Source organism: Propithecus coquereli, unplaced genomic scaffold (assembly GCF_000956105.1).
Source record: "Propithecus coquereli isolate 6110/MARCELLA unplaced genomic scaffold, Pcoq_1.0 Scaffold1073, whole genome shotgun sequence".
In the NCBI taxonomy this organism is placed as follows: Eukaryota; Metazoa; Chordata; class Mammalia; order Primates; family Indriidae; genus Propithecus; species Propithecus coquereli.
The window spans coordinates 68,381-91,709 of NW_012134670.1; the positions used below are offsets into that span (position 1 = coordinate 68,381).

Below are 23,329 nucleotides of genomic sequence, written 5' to 3' on the forward strand. Positions count from 1 at the left end.
CAGATGGTTTGAGAGGGCAGCCTGGGGCTAGGAGCCCTACTTTAAGCCAGGTCATGGTGTCAGTGGACTTTAGAGCTAGAAGTTACCTTAGAGATCTCAAGCCAATCTCCTCTGAAGAACTCAAGGCGCAATTATTTCCAAGCTATCCGCTCTGGTTGCGAGTGTTCTTCTCTCTCCAGCGGGGACTCTGTCCACTAGCTCATGCTGCTCTGACAAAGACCTCAAGACACCTTAGCCTGTGATGACCCTGATGCATGTGGATCCTTTCCTTCCAGCTCAAGAACCCTGCGTGTCAAGAGAACAGCTGCCTGAACTGTCTCTAGGAATCACAGGAACAAAACCTACCACTCCTAAACAGCTAGCCCCATATGCTAGGAAAATGCACTAGAACACCACCTCTAAAGAGCTCGTAATGGGGATTGTGCAGATGCTTCTCTCACAACACCCGGCCACATGCCCCACTGTAAAATGCCAGCCAGTCCCACACAACGCTGAGCATGAGCCCAAACCAAGGGTGTGAGTCTCCCCTTAGACTGAGGAGTTCTCCTCACACACTGTGACAGTTTCCCAATGGGCAGAGATCTTGTAATTTTGTCAGAGGTGGCAGAACAGACCCCAAAACCAGCCTGCCAAGTTTCTATCCCAGCCGTGTTATTCACTAGCTGTGTGCCGTTGGGCAGGCTACTTAAAACCTCTCTGAGCCTTCGTTTCCTCACCTTTAAAATAGGAATAACATATATATTTTTGAGACAGGGTCTCGCTCTGTTGTCCAGGGTAGAGTAAAGTGACACAATCATATCTCACTACAGCCTCAAACTCCTGGACTCCAGCGATCCTCCTGCCTCGGCCTCCTAAGTAGCTAGGACTACACGTGAATGCCACTATGCCCAGCTAATATTTTTTTATAAGATGGGAATATTAATATTTATCCCATAGGGCTGTGGTGAGGATTAAAGGAGTTAACATGCGAGACTAGTGCCTGGCGCACAGTCAGGCAACGCGAGGAAGGGTGTGAGAAAGCAAGATCTCGTACCCCTCTCCCCCTGCTTCTGATCACACTCTGCACGCAGGGCACCCTGCCCAGGGTGGCTAACACCTGCCACCACTCACAGATGTTTGCCAAGCAGGAAGCTTAAGGCAAAAAGCTCTTTTTAAAACTAGTCCTTTTAAATCTGTTTCTCTTTGATGTTCAAGCACACGGATTGTGAAACACTAGATTTATTTTATCCTAAGTCAACGTTAGGGAATCAGCAGCGGAACGCAGAGCTCTATGGCTGGAAACCCAGGGCCGGGTGGCTGGCAGGTACACAGGGCCCCTGGCAGGGTGCAGCAGTCGAAACTCACTTGTCCCTGGACTGTACTTTTCCTGGAAGGGTAGGTGGCAAAACCTGACTATGCAATGTCTTTTCTGGCTGGTCATCGACAGTCACAACCACCACCACCACCTTGGCACACTTTGGGCTTGTGTTTCTCAAAGACCAGTGCCAGACAGCGGACCTTTCCCTCTGCACTCCTGTCCCTCCGAGTGGGGATGCCTTCGTCCCTGACCTGGTGTGTTACCGCAGGCCGACCAGGGGCAGGTACCGAGTTCCTCCACCCTGCACCTGGGCTTTCTGTGTGGCTTCCCCATAAGGAGCCAAGCCCCGCAAGGCACTCGATAGAACTCACACAGAACAAACATCCAGGGCGACAGGCTCGTCTCGAAGAGCCTGGTCTTTTTCAAGAGCAGGCAAGCAGGGACATCCTACTGCTACCTGTGCACGGCTTTTGGACCCCTGCTCGGGCCAGCTGGTCCAGGCGTAAAACGGGCTCATTTATTTTCTTGCCCTACTAGGGTCGAGAGAAACTTCAAAAAGGCCCAGTATAGACTAGGTACAATAAAGCCAAGTGGCCTTTGAGGCCATGCCTAGGGGCCCCAACTCCAATTCTCTCTCTCTCCACACTATGCAGTCATGTCCCTTCCCTCCTTCCCTTTCCCAGGAGGCATCTAAAACCCTTTGGGGCACCACAGAAGCCTGATCCTGTGGTCCTCTTTACACCCTCCACGTGCAAAGTGACAGTGAGCCTCCTTTCAACTCTGGGCACCAGACTCAGCGATGACCGTGCACAGGAAAGGACTGACACTTCAGTGACGTCGGGGTTAAACCAGCATCACCCTCATCACGGCTGTGGGATCAGACAGACCTGGGGTGGACTCCTGCTTCTAGCACTTTCTATTTCTGTGACCCTCACAAGGTATCCGATTGTCCCTGATCTACAATTTTCTCAGCTATGAAATGACCTCACAAAGTCGTGTGAGGATCAAATACGAGTGATCATAAAACACATATCACAGGGCTTGGCACAGGGCAGGTGCTCGGAAAATCATCAGGACGATCAACGCTGTTGTCCCCACTGGCACAAACACCCTCCCTTACAACACAGCATCGAGCACATGCCAAAGTCAGCTCGTCCACCGAGCCCAAAAGCACCTAGAACAATCGGGCACCAAATAAAGGTCTTCTGAAGGGAAGGAGGATCGGCCACGCAGGCCACCAAAAAGGAGGTATCCAGGTGTGCGCACCCCATGGAGAGCCTTACCTCTCCAACCTGATGGAGCCGAGTGTCCTTGTCTTGAATCTCTGTGTGCCCTGCACAGCGCACACCCCTCCGCCCCAGCAGGGGCTTAATCAACCCCGTTACTTGTTTGATTGGCCGACACGGGAAGGTGGCCGGGGTAGAAAGACAGAGGGAACAGCCTGAACACAGTAACAGCAGTAGCTGTTTCCTGCTTCTCCTGCTGTGTACCAGGCCCCTCCTATATGTTAGACCATTTGCTCTTCTTCCAACCCTACCAAACCCATTCTGCAGATAAGGAAACCGAGGCGCAGAGCAGCCAAGTCAGTCACTCAACTTTGAAGCAGCTGAGCTGAATTTGGGTTGAATTGTTTCTGATTCCACAGTAAGTGCTCTTTCCACCACACAACAGAGAGGCAGAAGGGCAAGTGGAGCAGAACACGGGGTCTGGAGCCAGACAGCTGGGGTTCGAACCTGGGCCCCCCAACGGCCACCTGTGTGACTTTAGGAAGTCATGTACCCTCTCAGTTTCCTTATCTGTAAAAGGAGGAGGACAGTAATGTTTGCCTTAGGGGGGCTGTTATGAGGATTAGACAAGCTACTACAAAGTGCTAGCCCAGTGCCCTGAACATAACGAGTCCTCCGTAAATACCAGCTTATTATTGTCGTAGTTACACCACGCTGCCTCTGCGAGGGCCGGGAAGCAGAACTTTGGCATAGTGTGTTAGTTTTCCTATTGCTGCTGCAACAAATTACATGCAAGTTAGTGGCTTAAAACAATGTACATCTATTATTTTACAGTCTGGACGTCAGAAGTCTCTGAACAGGGCTGTGTTCCTTCTGGATGCTTGGAGGCTGCCCGCATCCCCTGGCTGTGGCCTGCACCACTCCCACCTCTGGTTGTCATTTCGTCTCCCCTCTGAATCTGTCCCTCCAGCCTCCTTCTCATGAGGACTCCTGTGATTACACTTAGTGCCCACCTGGATAATCCAGGCTAATCTTCCCACCTCAAGATCCTCAACTAATCACCTCTGCAAAGACCCTTTTGCCATGTAACATTTCACGGATCCCAGGGATGAAGACGAGGGCCATCTCTGGGGGCCGTTATTCTGCCTGCCATAGTCAGTCCCTGTTCTTGGTCAGTGTGACGATACCCCGAGGACACCTGTGCTCTTTCAGGTCTTTGGCAGGTGCGGTTCCCTGAGGAAGCTGTGGGTCTCTCTCAAACGTGCCCCTTGTCCCGCACCCCCGGTACCTGGGCGGGAGCTCCTGACACTGACCTGGTCGTCGATCTTCCGCTGCAGCTGGACCACCTTGTTCTCCATGCCCACGTTGAGGCGTTTCAGGTGCTCTGCTGAGCGGGCCTCGATCCTGAGGGCCTTCAGCTCCTGCCTGGCCTTGAGCCTCCGGAAGGCACACTGGATAACGATGGCAGCGGCCCGCAGACGCTGGAAATGCCTGCGTGCCACCCAGCCCTGCACGTGCTTCTGGATGATGGTGGCCTTGTGCTCCATGAGGACCTGGTGGGGACAAGCACACCCCCCGTGGGTTTGCGCCGCAGGATGGGCGCGAGGGAAGCTTATGTCACTGTCCGGAGGTGACACACAGAGGTGACCCAGAGGGAACATGGCCCCTGAGACAAGGCTTTGGTGCTGTGTTATGAACATGTTTTTTCTGCAGCCCACACACGCCCAGGGAATCAGCTGTCAAACTCGTGTTTTTGGCTTTGTCTTTCTTTTTGTTTTATTGGTTAGGGAACCAGTGTGTAAAAATATCATAGCTGTAGGGGCATAAAGATCATCCAGTTGATCTCTCCCCATTTAACACACACGGATCCCACCTGGGGATGGGGAGCTGGAAGATAGCATGAGACCCTCCAGTGAGAGCCCACCAGGGGTTAATGGCTTATAATCATTAATGCAAACGTGGCAATGTACTTCCCTGGGTTTGTTGGTTTTTTTTCCAATTTAAAAACCATCCAGGAGATGAAAGCATCAATGTTCTCACCCTAATATCTTGCAAAATAAATGTCTGTGGAATAAACAAGCAAGCAAGCGTGCTGAGACAGTAAGTGTCACAACGAGCAGAGAGTGAGCTGGGAGCCACACCCAGTGCCTGCTCTTCCCTCGTGCTGCCCCTGCTGGTGGCCTCCCAAACGCCACCTGCCCTTTCCGCAGAGATCTCACACAGATGTCACCAACTTCTCAAGAATATGCACAGAACCTTCTCCTGCTGTCTTAGGTTTCCTCACATATGACATCAGAGTGTGCTTTATCCCGATGACATTTTTTGTTCATTATCAATTTAGTGCTTTAATTTTACCATTTGGAAAATCACACCTTCTCTAGTCGCAGAAGAGAAAACACATTTTAGACATTTTCTTCCAATTCATCTTTCAAGTTAACGCTGTGCCTCAGTTGTGATGTTACTTCACTGAACGAACGTGTCTTGGCTCAGCGCTACCTATCCAAGGACTTCAGCTCCACTGGGACAATGTGAAGAGCAACAGCCTGGCAGGGAGGAGGCCGGGTCTCTCTCTTGACCTCCCCTCACTGGGCTGCAAGCTCCTCACTCGCTGTCAAATGAAGGGCTGGACCTGGTGATGCCTCATACCTCCTCCTACTCTCAAGTCTGAATGAGCCACGATGGGTCACAGTTCCCTGCTGCCAGCTGACATGTACCCTTAGGCAGGTGATTCGGCTTCTCAGAGGAACTTAGCGTCAAAGGGGTATGAGGATACACATCTGTCCTAATCTCACAAGACTTTGCAAAGGACTGGTGACAGCAGAGATGTGAATGTTCTTAGAAAAATGTCGGGAGCACCCGACACATTCGTGTTGGCCACGCTACATCTGCTGCTGCCGTAGCCCCGAATCTGCATCCTGCATGGCCCTCGGGCGGCCACTCACCTGGCGGTACATCTTCCGTACGAACATGCCCCGAGTGAAGGCCTGGATGACGATGGCAGCCCCGCGGACCCTCTGGTAGGCCTGGCGGGCCCTCCACATGCGGTACTGTTTCTGGATCGCCGTGGCTGCCCTGGTCCTGCGCAGATGCTCGGCCAGCCTGGGGAGCGAGAGACAGTGGGTGGCGTCAGGGTCACAGAGCACTGGCCACGCTGACACAGAGGACCCTGAACCATTCACCAAACCAAGCCTCTTCCTCCACGGCCCCACCCAGACACCCCCAGGCCAAGCCAACTCTCATCGCCCTTAACAAACCTTAACAAACGCAGTAAAGCCCTTGGGCATTTTTACCCCCAGGCTCAGAACAGCAACGTTAGTATTTTTCTTGTCTAAAAGCCTCAAACTCAGTCTGAGCCTGACCTCCTCTGTGATCCGCAGTGTGGCGCGGAGCCCTCCCCAAGCTCACCAGCAGCACTCGACATCACGCGTTTGCATTGCCGTCTGTCCCTCTCCACCTCACCGAGCTTGGAGATCCCTGGGGCTGGGTCTCCACTGTCCTGCACACCCCACATCTAGGACAGGGTCTGGCACAGCAAGTGCCAGGTAAGTACCTGCTGAGCGACTAAAACCATCTCAGGCCCACGCTGATCCCTGTTTCTCATCTCCCAGCCCTTTCTGCCCAGGATGCACTGAACGTAGACGTCTCTCCTTCCTTCCTGCATTCCCCGCGAGCCTCCCAAATAAGACAGTGAGCCAGTTTGACACTTTCCACCCTTTCTTAGGGGTCTTGTTGGCTGCCAGGCTCATAGCAAGCGCTCAATTACTGACTCGGAGTGAAATGCCAGAAAGCACCTTAGAAATCATTCAGCGCAGCCCCACAGGGCCAGGTGACCCACGCAGTCCATACACTAGCTACCTGCTGAAATGTGTCCAGTGCCCCAGCCTGGCTCTCTGCACGTCCTCTAGAACGTGGGCTCCCGGTAGGGAGAAGGTGGGCCAACTCTGTTTCACATCCTCACCATCAGGGTGCCCAGGACAGGGTCCCCTGCACAAGGGCACTGGATCCGACTAGCAGGCCCAGGTGGTCAAGGTCACTTAGCGTTGCCACTCCTGACAATCCTCTCATTTCTACAGCTCCTGCTCCAGAGCTCCTCTCCACAGCTGGGGAGTAATGAACGGCACTCGTCGCCTCCGGTTACGCCTGGATGAGCAGCTCATGGTGAGGACGCAGGGGCACCCGTGGGAGCTGCCTCCGACCTTCAACCTGTTCTACGCTAGGAACGCAGGGGCTCTCTTGGTATTTTATGTGTTGAGCAGCAACGTATAAAACTCTGGCTTCCAACGGCAAGACTTTATGGCAGTTAATGTCACTTCTCCAAGGAAATTCCTATTGAGAGAGAGAACTGGTCTTGAACCAGGGCTGGGTCCAAAGTCTGACGACTGCTGAAAGGTCTGAGGGTACAGTCTGACCCAGGCTGCGTCCTCTATGCCTGTCTCAGCAGACGCCCCACCAGCCTGGCGATGTCGGTCAGGAGGGAAAATGTCGCAGTTGTTTCTTCTGCTCGGTGTCAGGCTGGGGCAGGGGAGCCTGGTGGGTATCCCAGCTCCACTCCTGGGGTTCGACAAGTCACACCCTCCCCGTACGAGCTCAGCACAGTAACTCATAACAGGGGCTGCCCAGGACCTTTCCAGCCCTAACTGCCAAACACCAAGGGATTCTGAAGTCTGTGGTATAAATAATGCAGCTAAGTGTAGGTTGACTCTGACGGAAACGCTGAATTTGCCTCCTTTCCTAAAATAAGTTAATTTTTTACTTCGGGGTTTAGGCAAAAGGGAAACAATTGTAGCAAGAGCCGGTGGTTCTAGGTTAGTGCTAGTGGGATGGGGGCAGATTGGGTGAGCCAAGAGACCTGGGAACTAGATCTACCCCCTCGGGTGAGAAGGGCATTAGAGGGACAGGGACAGGACCAGCTGCTGGGAGAAAACCAAAATGCAGACAGGGCCCGACAGGAACCACTCCAAGCACAGAGGATGAGAGAGACCAACTAGCTGAGAGAGGCAGCTCCCTCCCCTCCACTGCCCCAGAACCACCCACTCGGCTCACCTGCGGGCCAGGCATCCTCGCCAGTACCTCTGCAGGGTCAGCGTGGCCCGCTTCAGCCTGTGATACTTCACCCTCTGCAGCCAGCCCCGGACGGTTTTCTGGATCATGATGGTGGCTGCCCGGAACTTGTCAGCCCGCAGCTTCTCCAGGTACGCCACCTGGCCCGCCCGGAAGAAGATCTTGGTGCGGCCAAACTGGAACTTGTCGGGATCCTTTATAAGGCAGGGAGGGAAGCTGGTTGGTCATCGGTGAGCAGCAAGGCAACGTGCCCCACGCCACCCAGTCCTTTCGACACAGAATCTAAAACGAGTGGCCAGACGTCACGCGCCCCGTCCTCTGCACACACGCACGAACTCTCAGCATTTGTATAGCAGACACCTAGACCCTACTGTGGGACAGGCACTAGGCCAGGTGTCCAGGACACAGCAGTGACAAGATGCCTGCCCTCAAAGAACCCACCTCACGGTGAGGGCAGACTAGTAAGCAACAAAGATACTCTGTGTTTTCAGGTAATGGTGAGGATTATGGAAAAACCCAAACTAAGGGATGGGGGCAAGAAAAGATGTTTAAAAAGGATGACCAAGGCAGGCCACTCTGCAGAGCTGATACTTGAGCAAAGACTTGAACTAACTGAAGGAGGCAGGCACGGGCGAGGAGGAAGGTGGAGCACTGCAGAAGAGCAAAGCAGATGCAAATGTCCTGTGGTAGCAACAGGCTGGGTGTGTTTGAGGATCAGGACAGCCAGGAGGAACCAATCACCTCGCAGACCACAGTCCAAAACTGGGATGAGAGCCACGGGGGGAGGGGGGTTTCAGCAAGGGAACGACCAGACCTGCTTGACATTTTTAAATGATTATCCTCAAATGGCCACAGCGTTGTATGCGTAGTTATAGGGTACAAATGACCCCCAAATACAGCTATGTTATAGATTGTTTTAGACCTGCAATTACTGTCTTAATCATATTGATTAGGTTAAGATTAAGATCAGGTGCCCTTTCCTGAGTTCACCCCGCGGATGACGGAGGAGGACCCAGCAGGGTGCCTGTGAACAGGCCCAGCACACTGGGAGAACTGACCCACAGTAACCGAGCACTCTTTGTAAATAAACTGCCATCCCATTTTGCTCACTGGCATGAAGACCGTAATGAGAAAAGAAGAAACGAGCCAAGGTCCATGGAAAACATGCAAATACGTTTCACGTTGGCAAATGGCTCTGAGATAACACTGAATCACCACCCTTCGTGGGTTAAGCCCCACACGGTTAATAGGAATCAGGTTCCACGCACAGGGCTTTGCCCCTCATAAAAGCCAGCCCCCTCCTTCCCAAATAGCTCTGCTTTGGAAGGTCTATAGTCACAGCCGTCAGGCATGATTTCAGGTTATTTCAATTAAAACGTACAGTTCGTGGTCTTATTTAAGGCAAGTATCTGGGGAGGGCGGGAGGCTGCTGATGCAATGGGTCAGACCTAAGCAGCGCAGCTCTCTCCCCTCCTGACGGGGGCCCAGGCGCACCAGCACCGGCAGGTCCGAGCTGCGGACCAGGAGCAGCCTCACCCTGAACCCCAGCGACCTGCATGAATAACTCCACTTTCTGTGTGTGCTGGGATGTGAAAAAGACTAGGAAGTCCACTAGGTAGGTGAAGGGGCTTTTCTTTTCCAGTCACAGATGCAGGAAAATAGGTCAACATCTCAGAAACAGTTTCAGCAGGAAGAATCAGGACTAAGAAGTGCAGTCAACAACCCCGATGCCCCCGATTCTCAGGGCCTTCGGGTCAAGCCCCTCCCCGAGCTTGGGCCGTCCGGCTCACCTTGATGAGGTTCTCCAGGACAGACTTGCAGATGGCCTTTTTGTCCGTGTTGGCCAGCTCTTTCTTCTTAATCAGCACCCGATACCGGTTGAAGAAGTCATGGTAGGCCCACCTGGAGGGAACGCAAAGGTATGTCAGGTGACATATCCTGTCTCCTGGCCACACAGGGGCCATGGGTGACCTCGGACAGTGCCCTGATACTGTGGCACAAAGTTGTTCTCAGCGCAGCAAAAAACAGTCCCAGAAGTTTTGTCCTCCAGGATGCCCTCCAAGAACCTCGGTGTGTGGGAGATTCCTGGAGCGGTGGCCGAAGGACAGCACGGGGGGTTTCTGCCCAAGCGTGCGGAGCCCACTCCTCTGCAGCTGCAGCAGGCGTGCCCCTCGAGCGCAGCTTTGTTTTTAAACGTTGGCTTTCTTCCTATAGAACTAATAGTGCTCATTGCAAACATTTTTAAATGCAGAAAAATATACATTAGCAAATAACAAACAACCATACCCTAAACCCCTAGAGAGCACTGTTCATATTTTAATACAGTTTAGAAGGAACCGTTTTTCTCCCCAAAGTAGATTTTGCTTATGTTTTTTTTTTCCTGATGCTTGGAGCAGTATAGACCCACTGCAATTCACATAACCGAAGAGCACTTATAACCCCACCACCTCTACGTGCAAGTGCTGTGTTGATATGTTTTGGAGGGTCACCTTCAAGAGGGCCCTAAGTTTATCCCTTGGCCTCTGAGAGGACATCTGCTGAAACAAATGTGGTCTTTTTAATGGGCAAATTCACTGCTTCCTAGGCAGGGTCTGTCCCCTTTCTCATTAAAGCTGCCTCATTTCATACGAGCCTGATTTTTGTCTCAAATTCTAGATGTTCACAACCTCATGTAGTCATATGTGATTCAGCAGAATCCCTGCTCTACGGAGACTTTGCATTTTCAATCCAAATCCCTCTGAAGGTCAATCCAGCCCAACCGACGCTTCCTGCGTCCTTGGCTGAGGTGCACAACCAGCCCCAGCTCTCATTTTCAAAAGGCATCAGGAGGTGCTACCTCGCCCTGCTTTCAGGGCCACACGCTCTCTGTGCTGCTCATTTGCTAGTCACTTACGCACTGCGTAGGGACCGCGTCTCCTACTTCTCATTACCATGGCCGTGCTGAGGGACTGTCCAGCCACTCAGATAAACTCATTCATTCTAAGGGTGCACCCCTTCTCCTGGATCACATTTGCTTCTCAAGGGGGTCCATTAGAAAGTTAATCCAAAGAGACAAGTGCTGAGGAGTGTCAGGTACCACTGGCGGGCAGGGGAACACACCACTTGGGAGGCAGGTGTGGAGCTTCTCGAGCTCACAGCATCGTGGTCTCCGGTCCCGAGAGGCCCTTTCCCACCCAGCTCCCCGGGGTGAGCAGGAACATGGACAGCGAGCTCCTTGCCTCTCTCCCTCCCTCCCTTACGCGCCTCTGGAAACACTTTTCTCGGTGCGGTAGAAGACTTCAGACACAGCTACAGGTCTCAGAAAAGAGATGACTATGAGAGTCAATAAAATAATGTTTTTCCCCGTCTTTTTCTCTATGTAAAACAGTTGATTAGTGGTTGCTCCTTACCTTTTTAAAAATAAGTTTTGAGATATAAATCATGTACTGTAAAATTTACCCCTTTGGAGTATACAATTCAGTAGTTTGCAGTACATTCACTAAGTTGTGCGACTGTCTGCTATACCGAATTCTAGAACATTTTCATCTCCCCAAAAGGAAACCCCACACCCACTCTCCGCTCCTCAAAGACCCCGGCAGCCACTTTGTCTATGCCCCTTCCCCTTTTAATTGGCCCTGTCACACGTGTGGTGGCCCACGGGAGCGAGAACCTGTGCCCTGCTCGACAGGCCCACAGTCCACGTGGATTCCCACTAGAAGGCGGGCACAGGGTACTCAGGGCCCCCAGAGCCTGTTTCATGGCCTGCCCCTCTCTCACCAAGCAGAAACTGTTTCCTGCCCCCTCCCCCAGCTGTGGAGAGGCTGTAAACCAAATCCACCAAATCGCTGGGCATCTCTAGCAGGAGGTTTCAAAAGTGGAAACAGTTAAGGTTATCTGCCCAGCTAAATGCTGCTTTAATTATTTCAATCACGTACAATAAACGTCAAGGAAATCCCTAAACCCTGACCGGTACCTGAATGACTTAACAGTGGAAGCCAGGGGAGCAGAGCGCCAAAGCTGACAAGCTGCAGGTCAGCTGTGCATTTTGTTGTCCATACACGCAAATGCTACTGAGTTTTCCCCAGGATCTTTCTGTCCCAGCCCTGAGTTCTAAATACAGACCATTTTCTCTACCGATGCTTCCACATAGGGTAAGGCAGGTTTGGGTAAGAACCAGGCAGAATAATGCACATGACAAAGGACTTCTTAAAGCCCAAGTCCCCTTCTTCCCTGTGCCCACCGTCAGTGTTTGACTCTCCTGTCTGCTGGCCTGCGGTCAGGTGTGGGCTCTCCTTTCAAAGCTGCTCAGCACTTTCCGTGCGACTTTCTGTGGGCACGTCCCACGTTCTGCGTTATGGTTATCTGTGTACTAATTTTATTTCTCTGAGTTTGCAATTTCACTGGGGAAATAATTAAAGCAGCATTTAGCTAGGCTAAAAGTCTTAAATGCTTCTAATTTCAAAGTCTCTTACTGCTGACAGATCCATATCTCAAGGAAATTATGAGAGCAGGGAGACGTAGTAGCAAAGACATCAAGGCCAGTACAGGACGAGCCCAGAGAACAGAAGGACTGAAGCCCGGCTCTGGCCCCAGCCCGAGTGCCACCCTCCCCTACCTGGAGAGTGCAGAAAACGTCACGCGCCACACAAAAGCGCTCATAGGGCTTTAGTAGCCAGTGAGTTCCTGAAGTGGAGTGTCCGGAAAACCACAAAGCTTCTAAAGATCTAAGTTCTCTCCTGCTCAAGCCACTAGTTTCTCCTTTTCCTACAAATGTGCTCTTAACACACACCCGAGCCAAGAAGAGGGTACGCAGTGAGGCTGAGGGGCGAGGACAACTCCGGGTTCCCACATGAAGGCAAATATCCACTGTTCAGAAGCACTGCCGGCACTTTGGGGCCGTGAGGGAGGGCTCAGGTGGAGACTCCCCCTCAGGAAGGACCAAAAGGGACACAGGGGCACTCTGGGGTCTCGGCATAAGGCCTGCAAAACATCATTTGCCGAAGGATCCAGAACTGAATGTGGATCCCCTTTTCCCGTGAGCCTCTTAAAGATACAAACCCCACAGGGAAAGCTCCCTCACCTATAAGAGGAAAATCTTCAAAGTGTAGCTAAAAAGAACATACGATTCTTTTTCCAAAAATAGAACTTAATGGGATTTTGATTTGGCAGGGACATTTGGATATGGGTTCGTTGTGATCACGTAGAAGTTGGGACAGCCACTTGTCAAGACCACAGGGCCACCCAGGGTCTCCCCTTCACAGCGTTTTAGCTACTCCTGAGTCTCCTGCGGGACACAGAGCTTTCCGCCCTGGTGTTACAGCCGCGTTCACGCACGGGTCAGTTAACCGGATAACCAAGTACAAAAGAATGAGGTTGGACCCGTACTTGACATCTTATTCGTAAATTAACTCAAAATGGATCAAAGACCTAAAACTGTAAAACTCTAAGAAAACACAGGTATAAATCTTTGTGACCTTGGATTAGGCAGGCAATGGATTCTCAACTGTGATACAAGCAAAGAAAAAAATAAATTAGGCTTCCTCAAAATTAAAAGCTATTGTGCTTTAAAGAACACCAGCAAGAAAGCAAAAAGATAGCTCACAGGATCAAAGAAAATATGTATAAGTCGTATGTCTGATAAGGTTCTCATATTCTGAATACATAGAGAACTCCTGTAATAATAAAAAGTAAACCTTGGCTGGGCACAGTAGTTTATGCCTATAATCCTAGCACTTTGGGAGGCCAAGGCAGGAGGACTGCTGTAGGCCAGGAGTTTGAGTCCAAACTGGGCAACATAGAGAGCCCTCGTCTCTACAAAAAATTTTAAAATTAGCCAGGTGCACAGTGGTGTGCACCTATAATCCCAGCTACTCAGGAGGATTGCTTGAGCCCAGGAGTTCAAGGCTGCAATGAGCTGTGATCATGCCACTGCACTGCAGCCTGGGCAACATAGCAAGACCCCATCCTTACAAAAGATAAGAAAAATTAGGGGGCATGATGGTGCACACCTGTAATCCCAGCTACTTGGAAGGCTGAGGTGAGAGCATTGCTTGAGCCCAGATGTTTGAGGTTGCAGTGAGCTATAATGGCACCACTGCACTCAAGCCTGGATGACAGAGAGAGACCATGTCTCCAAAAACAAAACAGAAAAAAAAAAAAAAACCAATAAAAATGGGCAAAGGAGATTGATAGACATTTCTTCAAAGATGACATACAAATGGCCAAGCACATAAGAAGATGCTCAATATTATCAACCATCAGGAAAATGCAAGTCAAAAACCACAATAAGATACCTCGTCACGCCTACCAGAAATGGCTACAATATAAACAATGGACGGTAACGAGCATTGCTGAGAACGTGTAGAAACAGGAACCCTCACACACTGCTGGGAGAATGTAAAATGGTGCAGCCACTGTGGAAACAGCATGTAAGTTCCTCAAAAGGGGAAGAGTTACCATAAGAGCCAGCAATTGCAAATGTATGTCCACACAAAGGCATCCACACAAATGTTCATAGTAGCATCAGTCTTACTTGCCAAAAACAACTCATATGTCCATCAACTGATGAATGGATCAAATATGGTTTATCCATACAATAAAGCACTACTTGGCAACATGATGGAATAAAATACTGACGCATGCTGCACGTGGGTGAACCTTGAAGACAGTACAAAGAAGAGCCAGACACAAAAGGCCAAGTATTTATTATATAATTTCATTTATGTGAAAAATCCAGAATAGGCAGACCTATAGAAATAGAAAGTAGGTTAGCACTTGCCAGGGGCTGGGAGGAGGGGGAAAGGAGACGTTGACTATTAATGGGTACAGAGTTTCCTTATGGGGCGATAAAAACATTCTGAAATTAGACAGTGGTGATGGCTGTATGACTCTGAATGCTGTGAAATCGCTGAATTGCATACTTTAAAAGGGTGAGTTTTATAGATGAATCATCTCTCAAATTTTAAAAATGCGATGAAAAAATAAGGTTTGTGGGTGGCTTTCATAAAGTGATATATAAACATAGGATTCGTTGTCATTATTTCAGCACCAATACTCATGGAGGGTTCCTAGCGTGAGGCTTGCAGGATGCTCACTCTGCCACCCACACCCTCAGATGCTCCGTATTTGCTTCCCCTTTACCCTCCACCTGTGTCCTGAGTCTCCGAGGGGAGCATGGGCTCAGCCCCAGTAGTGGCCCCGGATCTGAAGTTTGCTGCAAAGGAAGGGAAACATAATTCCTCCTCATTGGCTCTGGGCTGGAGCTGAGAGACAGAGTGAGGACAGAGGAAAACCCAGTCCTACCCTAACTCTGCCCGGCTGTCAACGAGCAGCTTGTGATTTACCCAGTGGCCAATACGTGCCTCCAGGGTGATGGTTTTAAGGCAGGATTTGAGTTTAAAAATAACCTGGGCAAATCTTTCCAAAATACAGATGTTCAGGGCTCAGTCTCAGTTCTGACTTAGTAGGTCCGAAGGTGAGATCCTGGCTTCTGAGACTGTTGGACATGTCCTCATGACCAAGATGTGCAGCCCTGTGTGAGAGCCGCCAGGTCAGACTCCAGTCCAGAGAAAGGAGGACAGATCTCTGGCAAAAGAGTTAGAACCAAAGGCTTTAAGATCCCAAGATAAAGAATCATATCACCCCAATATAAGTTCTGCATTCTTCTTTCTCTGTGGGATATTTAATAGCAAGGGAGATCACCGTGTGTCTGCTTTAGGTTCAATCATGGTTAAATAGGTAGGTGAAGTAGGCAGTTCTAAGGCTTCCATCATTCTTCAATCTTGTGCTATTTATTCCACATGGGGTTGGGGGACGGAAGTTGAGGAAGGAGTGGGAATCTTTCCAGAAAGCACCAGCTTTTACGAAGTGAAGGTGAAGTTGCGTGAAGGTGAACTGAAGTTTATGCAGAGTTTTGTTTTGTTCATACAAACACTGCACATTCAAGTATCCCCCCACCCTTTCTTGGTGAAGCAGCAGCATTTGCTTCACAATTCCTCCAGGACACAAAGCTGCTCTGAAGTCCCCGAGAGGGAGACAGATGACTGCACACGCAGGAGACCCGGGAGCTGGGTGGACGAGCTTCTCTCCTGGACGCTGCATTCATCACGGTGCTTTATGTACGTTACAATGGACATGTTTCTCAGCCACTGCACAGCATTTCAAATTGAATGATACATTTTCATTTTAAATCAGACTCGCCGAGAACCGTAATTCTTAGGGAGGATAAAAATAGGTTTCCTGAGGCCTGAGGGCAGGGCTGGGGGGAGCCAGAGAGCAGGCCTGTGATTTTGCATTCCTCCCCTCAGCTGGGTGGAGGTTGGTGCATTGGGCTTTCAGTGACTTTGCAACCAGGGGAAGCATTCTCCTTGCACGGCGTCAGTAGGCTAGATGCAGAAACTCTGCCTGGAAAGTTCTTTGCGTGGGCACTCGGGGAACTGCCCTGGACTATTCATCACAGGGCTTGGTGATCCTGGAGTACACATTCTCTTTCCCTTTGGCCACTTACACGTGCGAAACGTAGGAAGATGGCATAAATTGTAATTCCGTTACATAAGGAAGCCCACTGAAGTTTCCTTCGGAAATAGCTGAGCAAGGTTGTGTAGTTACTTTACAAGCCAATACAACTGCAATCACTGCTGTGTTGAGTTTTCATCAGCCACGGAGGTGAATTTTTGCGGACAACCCCCAATCTGCGCAGGTCCCACTGGTCCCATAAAGTTCTCCCAAAGTCAGGTCAACAAAATAACGGCTCAACTCTACGCTCTGAGGCTAGCAACACGTTACACTTGTGTGTTTCGTTCAACAGCTAACACCTTGCTGGGCACACAGCACATAAAATCTCACCTGCTTTATATTCCCAGATACAGGAGAGACACACCCATCTCCCGGATGAAGCAGTTGGGTGGATTATTTTAGTCAGTGAGGTCACTCCAAATGATTACCGTGGTTGGCAGGTGCAGGAGCTGCAGCGATTGTGCTGGGTCAAAAGATGACAGGTGTGGTGGCTTCATCCTACAGCCCTACTCCCCACCACTCATCCGCCAAATAATCGCCACCCTAGGTTCTGGGGCTTGGTGGTGGCGAGAGGATGAAAGGGGGTTGGGATCTCAATGAAGTAGTGCGGATGATTCAACTCCACCTCAATACAGTACCAGCAGAAGTGCCACAGAACCATGGTGCCTCTTTCCAAAAGTTAACCCAAATGGCAGCTTTGGGAGGGGAATCCTCTCTCTGACCCTTCAGTGAAACCTGCTAAGGCAGCAATGCAAGGAGGACACAGAAGGCAGCATTCTGGACCTAAGCCCACACGTGTAAATCAGGAAATACCACCTGTGATACCAGAAATATAGTCTTTCCTCCCCTCCCTACACTTTCCACAATACCTGTAATTACAAAAACGAAAGGTACAGATGTACTTGTAATTACCTGCTAGGAAGAACTCTGACTCAATTAGGACGGCAGGAAAAGAATCATCAGCCATCTCCTAAGAGTCCAGTGAGCTGTGGGCATCTTGACTCCGTGGGCAACTCTGAACTGCAGCCAGGTGCGATGAACAGCAGGAGAACCCACTCTCCGTGCGGGTCTAAAGACCTAGAGGGAACTCATTTTCTCAACTGCCAAAACAGAGGTTGCCCAGCAGAGGCAAAAAGCCTACCTGGTCTCCCAGCATGCTATGAGCAGGTACCAAGCCGGCTCTGAGCTGGCGGAGAAACCCTCTGTAGGTCCTCATGGCTTCCATCCCTGGACATTGTGCTGCTTTCCTGGCTGGCAGCAACCACCAGTGGGCTCCCCACCAATCCAAATCCTCCTCACCCTCCATGGCCCAGCTCACATCTCACCTCCCCCATGAAGCCACGGCTCCTCTCACACTGGCACTACAACCTGGCCTCTGGTTGTATGTTGTTCCATCTCAAGCTCGTATCCCTTCCCCTAGGCTGTGAGCTCCTGCTGGGCAGGGCCCAGACTTGTGTCTTTAATTCCCTCCCAGCAACCAGCACAGGGCTGGACGCCCAGCAAAGGATAAGAGGATTCCCGAGAGAGGACGACACCATGAAGGCAGGAAACTGTCTTCACTCTGCACAAAACTCCCGTGAGCCCCCAAAAGTAAAACCCTCTTCTCTCGTCATTCCCCCAGATCATTCTGTACTGAGACAGCAAGATCAGCAGGAATGCAGGTGACACACACTGTCACTCTGATTTCACACAGTGAGGCCGCGAGCAAGCTCGGCCAGGGATTCAGAGGTGGCAGAGACATGCACAGACCTCCCTCCACCTGAGCCTGGTCCACAGTTAACCACGTCAGATCCACAGACTTCTAAGCCCTTCCCTGACATCCTCCAAAGAGATATCATTGAAGTGACACCCTTCGAGTCACTTGTCCTACTACTGAAAAATTCATTCTATTAGTTATTGGCAAACTAGGTGGCTCATTACATACTGATATGGGTCCCCAAGGTTCCACCTGTCTTAAAATATCTCAGTGTCACCTGCTTCCCTTCTTTCTTCTCCCCTGGCTTGCCATGGTCCCGATGTTCATGCCTCACACTTGACAAGCTCACCGTTAGCACTGGTTTTAAGTTATATACAAGGATGAACTTGGGTATCCCTGCTCATGTCCAGGTCTCTGCACTGCCCAGCACAGGTACGACTGCAAGCACCTACAATCCCCAAGTTTCTTGCACAGAGATCCTAACAGTTTAACATGGGACATTTAGCTCCAGTTTTGACAGATTTCTTTACGTAACTTTTAAACTGAACTTTTTAATTGCTTGGAGAATTCTGGGAATTTCAGAATGTTCTTTTGAGGGGGCCGCACCTGTTGGGATTTCACAGAAACAAAGCTAGAAATTCCTGGTATAGACATGTTCTACCCAGATCGTTACACCCATAGGAGGCAGCTTCTTGCTCATATTTGGATGAGTAACAAGTATTTTATTAAATGCTGAAATGCCAGGCACGGTGCTGAGGACTTTGGACACATAACCTCATCCCTCACAACCACCTAATGAGTACAAGCATTCTACTTAAAGATCAGGAAAACCAGGCTCACTGATTAATTTACTTGCCCAAGGTCACGCAGCCAAAAAGGGTGGGACCCAACACCTCTAATCCATGCCTGATGTTCAACCACTGGGATCTTTTGGCTCTAGCCAAGGCCACAGTTCTGCAGCGAGGAGGGATGAGGGGAGAGGAGTTCTGCACCAAGTCTCAGGTCTGGGCCAGCCCCAGAGGACAGTCTCTCGGGATCCCACCCCACCCCTTCCCTCCTCTGATAAACCTTTATCAGATAAGCCTCCTCTGATAAACTTTGCAATGGCAACCCAAGGACAGGAGCAGTAAGATGCTTGACCGCAGCACAGCATGAGGGGAGGAAGGGTGGGTCTGGGTCTAGCTCAGGCACCCACCAGCTGGGGGCCCTGAGAAATTCTCTCCCTCATCCTTGCGAAAGTACATTTTACATCCTGACGTACTGCTCTCCCTGTAGATAGCACTGAAATCCGGTCATGTCATGACGTCCTTTCTCCTACAAATTGCCCCTTTTTATTTTCTAACCCAAGTTATTTTATTAAAAAACAGTATGTTGGCCACAACCCACTGAACTGATTTCCTGGCCCATTGATGGGTTGCAGTACAGAGCTGTGAGAAGCAGTGGACTAACACGTGTTTGGTTGGTGAGCCCTCTCCTGGGAGCCCAGCAGATACAAGAGCCAGGAGCAGGAGGGGAGCCTGAGCCAGCTGCCTGTGGAATCCAGTTTGAAAACAAGCAGTTCGGTGGGTCCCTACGGTCCTCTTTCTAGTTCTTAACTGAATGAAGGTTTGTCTGATCTGAAGCCTGGGCTCGTGGCAGGTGCTGAAAACCAGTCTAGTTGGTGAGACACCTGCGGTTTGAACTCAAAACTGAACCCCCACGCCTGTGGCCTGAGCCCGATCCCCACCATCAAAAGTCTGATGCCAGATACCGCAGGGCAGAACGGGCAGAGAATGCCGAGCCTTCGGCCAAGGACAAGCTCAGCCCATCTCATTAACAGCGGAGTTGTTCGCTATCTGTGTTCAGACCCTAAGGTGAAAAAATGAGAGGGGGCCCCAGGATGCTCTCTGTCCTTTTTCCTAAGCAGGGAGAGAGACGGTTGAAAAGAAATGAACAACAGCCTTCGACTTGGCTAAAGTGGATCATCCTGAACAATGCCGGAACCTGCTGGGTTTTGAAAAGCTGCCTGGATGTTGCAGTTTACTGACAGTTCTTGTACTTTCCGGGTCAAATGCAAATTCCTAATTCCGTCAGCAACTTCCTTCCCAGGCTTAGCATTTGGGAATTGTTTACGGCAAAGTTGTTTATGGGTAATTAACCACTGCATATGAAATGGTTTCGCCACTGCAGTGGGAAAGCGCCAGGTGGAAAGGAGACAGGAGGGGAGGCCTGTGCCACTAGGCCCTCCAACCCCTTTCTGGCACCTTCCACCTCCTGACATGCCAGGGACTTCTCAGAACGGCAGGTCCCCGTGGAACACACCACAGGCTCTGGGCTGCTACACTGATCAGCTCAACTCCAATTAATGGTGGAAGATGTTTGGCCCATGTGACACCAGTACCCAGTACGATTTCACAAGAGTTGGGAGTTGCCACCGCCCTCCACCCCTACACTTCAGGCAACTGTCAAGAGGGGATCCACAGCCTCGGCACGGCTTCAGCAAGCTCTGGAGTGGCTCAGTGGCTACCCACAATGCAGATCAGAGCACGACAGTTTTTTAATTCAAAGGAATTAGATTTTCCATGATAGACTTAATTCTATATTAAAAGTTAACGGGGTCCACGGATGACTGGGTGGACATGTCAAATGTGATATGTACACACATGGAGTGTTACTCAGCCTTATCAAGGAGGGAAACCCTGACACCTGCTACAACATGGATAAACCCTGAGGATATTATGCTAACTGAAATAAGCCAGTCACAAAGGGACAAATACTGTATGATTCCATTTACGTGAGTCCTAGAGTTGTTAAATTCACCAAGTAGAACGGCGGCTGCCAGGGGCTGGGCAAGGGGGAATGGGAGTTGCTGTCAACTGGGACGGTGTCAGGTTTGCAAGATGAGGAGAGACCTGGAGATGGATGGTGGTGATGGCTGCACAAAAATACAAGTGTACTTAATACCCCCTAAAACGTACACTTGAAAATGGTTACGATAGTATTATGTATATTTTACCACAATAAAAAAATGGGGTGGGGGAAGGTAAAGGGGACAAGGTGGTTACTATTGATTCCCATATTTTTTAGGCCAAAGTAAAATCCTTATTTCCATCAACATCCTGCTTGGGGGCTTCAGTGTTTAGGAACTTATTTGGAGGACCTGTCCGGCTCCCTGGGGAACCATGCTCTGGCTGCTCTAGCCAGAGTGGCACGGCAGGTGGGCACTTTACCTGGACGGGTAGCCAGCTGCGCTGATGCGAATCGTCTCCAGCACCCCACAGGCTCTGAGCTGCTGCACCGCTCTCTTTGGGTCAAAGCTGCCAAACAACAAGACAAGTGATGAGTGGCCATGCTTGCAAAGCACAAATGGAACGGGAGAAAAGAACAGAACACCTCAGCCTGCAGCACCTGAACCTTCTGCTGCCACTGAATGAGACTGTCATATACCCTCAGAGGCTCTAGGTCAGGGGGTAAGCACAGACTAGAAGACACCAATGGGCCCTGAGTCATGAACACCAAGTGTATGTGCCTGTGCTTTGAAAAGGGGTCCTGTGGACTGCAGGTCTCCTGCCGAGGAACTCTGCACCTGACCACACAGCCACATTCTCGAGGCTTCTTCCCTCTGCCCAGCACAACCATAGGGCCAAGTTTAATCCACTGAGCACAGTGGGGCCGGCAGCATGCTCGGGAGCACCTGTGGCCCTGAGGTCCCACGTGGGCTACAGGTCCAGCTGATGACCCAACTTTCTCCACAACCTCCCACTGTTTCCTCATGGGAAAGTGAGCCAATGATCCCTGAGAGCCCCTCCCTTTCTTAGAAGGACTGTTACTCTTCCCCAACCACCCCATGGCCCCATCCTGGTACCCCAATATCATGCTTTGTGACCACTGAGCATCCCAGCACTGGTCTAAGGGTGGACAATGGCTTTCCAAGTGCGAGTCCTCTGAGCACAGAGTTGGGGTACAGTCTTCTCTCAGAGTCCCCATGCACCAGGCCTAGAGCTGGTCCCCCAGAGGGAATACTTTCTGAACTCAGCCCTTCTCCCCACTTCATGATGAGCTCAGCAAATCCACTCTCTTCCTCACACCTGCTCTGTCCTGAGATGGCAACACTGCCTTCTCCTTGGTCTGGAGCAAAGAGCAAGGCTGGAGAGAGAGAACAGGGTCCGGCCTTAGCTCTGCCACTAACAGGGCTAGTGTCGCTGTCACTCTAGGCAAGATGATCTCTCTGTACCTCATTTTCCTCATTTACTCAACGTGAGCTGAGCACATTTGCCCAACTATATATAAACCATTGTTTTCTATAATGAACAAGTGACATAAAGAGGAATGCTTTCAGAATAAAGCTAGAAGATACTACACAAAGACGACATTATCATCTTTCCCTGTTCACATACCCCGAGGGGAAGTGTGAAGTCAGCTGGCCTTCTGCCTTTTAATCTTATTTTCCAAATAGTAAAGAAAGCTCACTGTCAAATGCATCTCTCGATCTGCCTCCCTGCCTGCACTATAAGGTGACTAGGAGTGGAAAACCAGCCCTTCTGCTGTTCAGTCTTGGAGGAGCATGGTGAGGATAATTAACACTTAACGCTGGATTGAAAAATCGCCAAAGATACACAGGGTGGGAGTGCTGACACCCAGGTTTATACGTTCCCCTCCCAGCACATGCGCAGGAAGAGCAGCACCTGGAGCTTGCAGGATGAGAATTCCATGGCGTCAGAACCAGGCTCCACCTCCACAGTCACACGCCACTTCAGTGATTTCTGCACAGGCTACAAGCTCCCTGTCCCTTTTCCCCAGGCTCAAGCAGCACCCTGCAGTCATACCTCGGGAGCCTGAGACCCCAAGACCAGTTTTCTGGCCCTTCAGAAAACCTCAGCTGTCTCCCAGCGATCCCAGATTATGACACTTCCTGTTGTCTTGCCTCTCTGCCCAGGGGCACTTCCACGGAGCCACTGACAGCCACTTCTGTGGCACTGTCGGTTATTTGACAGACCACTCCCTAAGAGTAGAGGATGTGTCTTATTGTCATTCCACCTGTCTTGGCTCTGTGCCTATAGATGTTTCTTGAACAAAGGAAGCAGAGGTAAAAGACTTATACCAGAGATGCTATCAAAGCATTTAGCTCCAGGCAGTGGTTCTCAACTGGAGGCAATTCTGTTTCCCAGGGAACATTTGGCAATATCTAAAAACGTTTTTAGTTGTCACAGTGGTGGGGTTGCTACTAGCATCTAGTAGAGGCCAGCAATGCCACTGAATATTCTATAACGCACAGGACAGCCACTCACACCAAAGAATTATTTGACACAAAATGTCAATAGTGGTAAGGTTGAGAAACTCTGATTGCAGGAAATAGGATGGATACAGCAATCTCCTAAAATCATGTCAATAATAATTTTAATCATATAAATTTTTATACTTCTAACAATTTCCTTATCTTCTTGGATTCTTTCTAATCATGAGGAGGAAATGAGACAGAGAATACAAGATGAGCTTGTGATTAGCCAAACAATCGGCAGCGAGCCCGGACTAGAACCCAGGTTCTGTGATTTGGTTCAGTATTCTTCCTACTTTCCC

General features: G+C 50.3%; 1 protein-coding gene across 2 annotated transcripts in view; it reads right to left on the reverse strand.

Moving 5' to 3' along the window:
- Positions 1-23,329, reverse strand: part of MYO5B (myosin VB) — a 160,101-nt gene that overhangs the window by 61,154 nt on the left and 75,618 nt on the right. For both annotated transcript variants that reach the window (XM_012647361.1, XM_012647355.1), the window contains exons 14-18: positions 20,983-21,069; positions 9,375-9,486; positions 7,567-7,778; positions 5,466-5,622; positions 3,837-4,076 (exon numbers count right to left, since the gene is read on the reverse strand). In XM_012647361.1, coding sequence (XP_012502815.1) covers positions 3,837-4,076; positions 5,466-5,622; positions 7,567-7,778; positions 9,375-9,486; positions 20,983-21,069 — 808 coding nt within the window. The remainder of the gene's footprint in view (positions 1-3,836; positions 4,077-5,465; positions 5,623-7,566; positions 7,779-9,374; positions 9,487-20,982; positions 21,070-23,329) is intronic.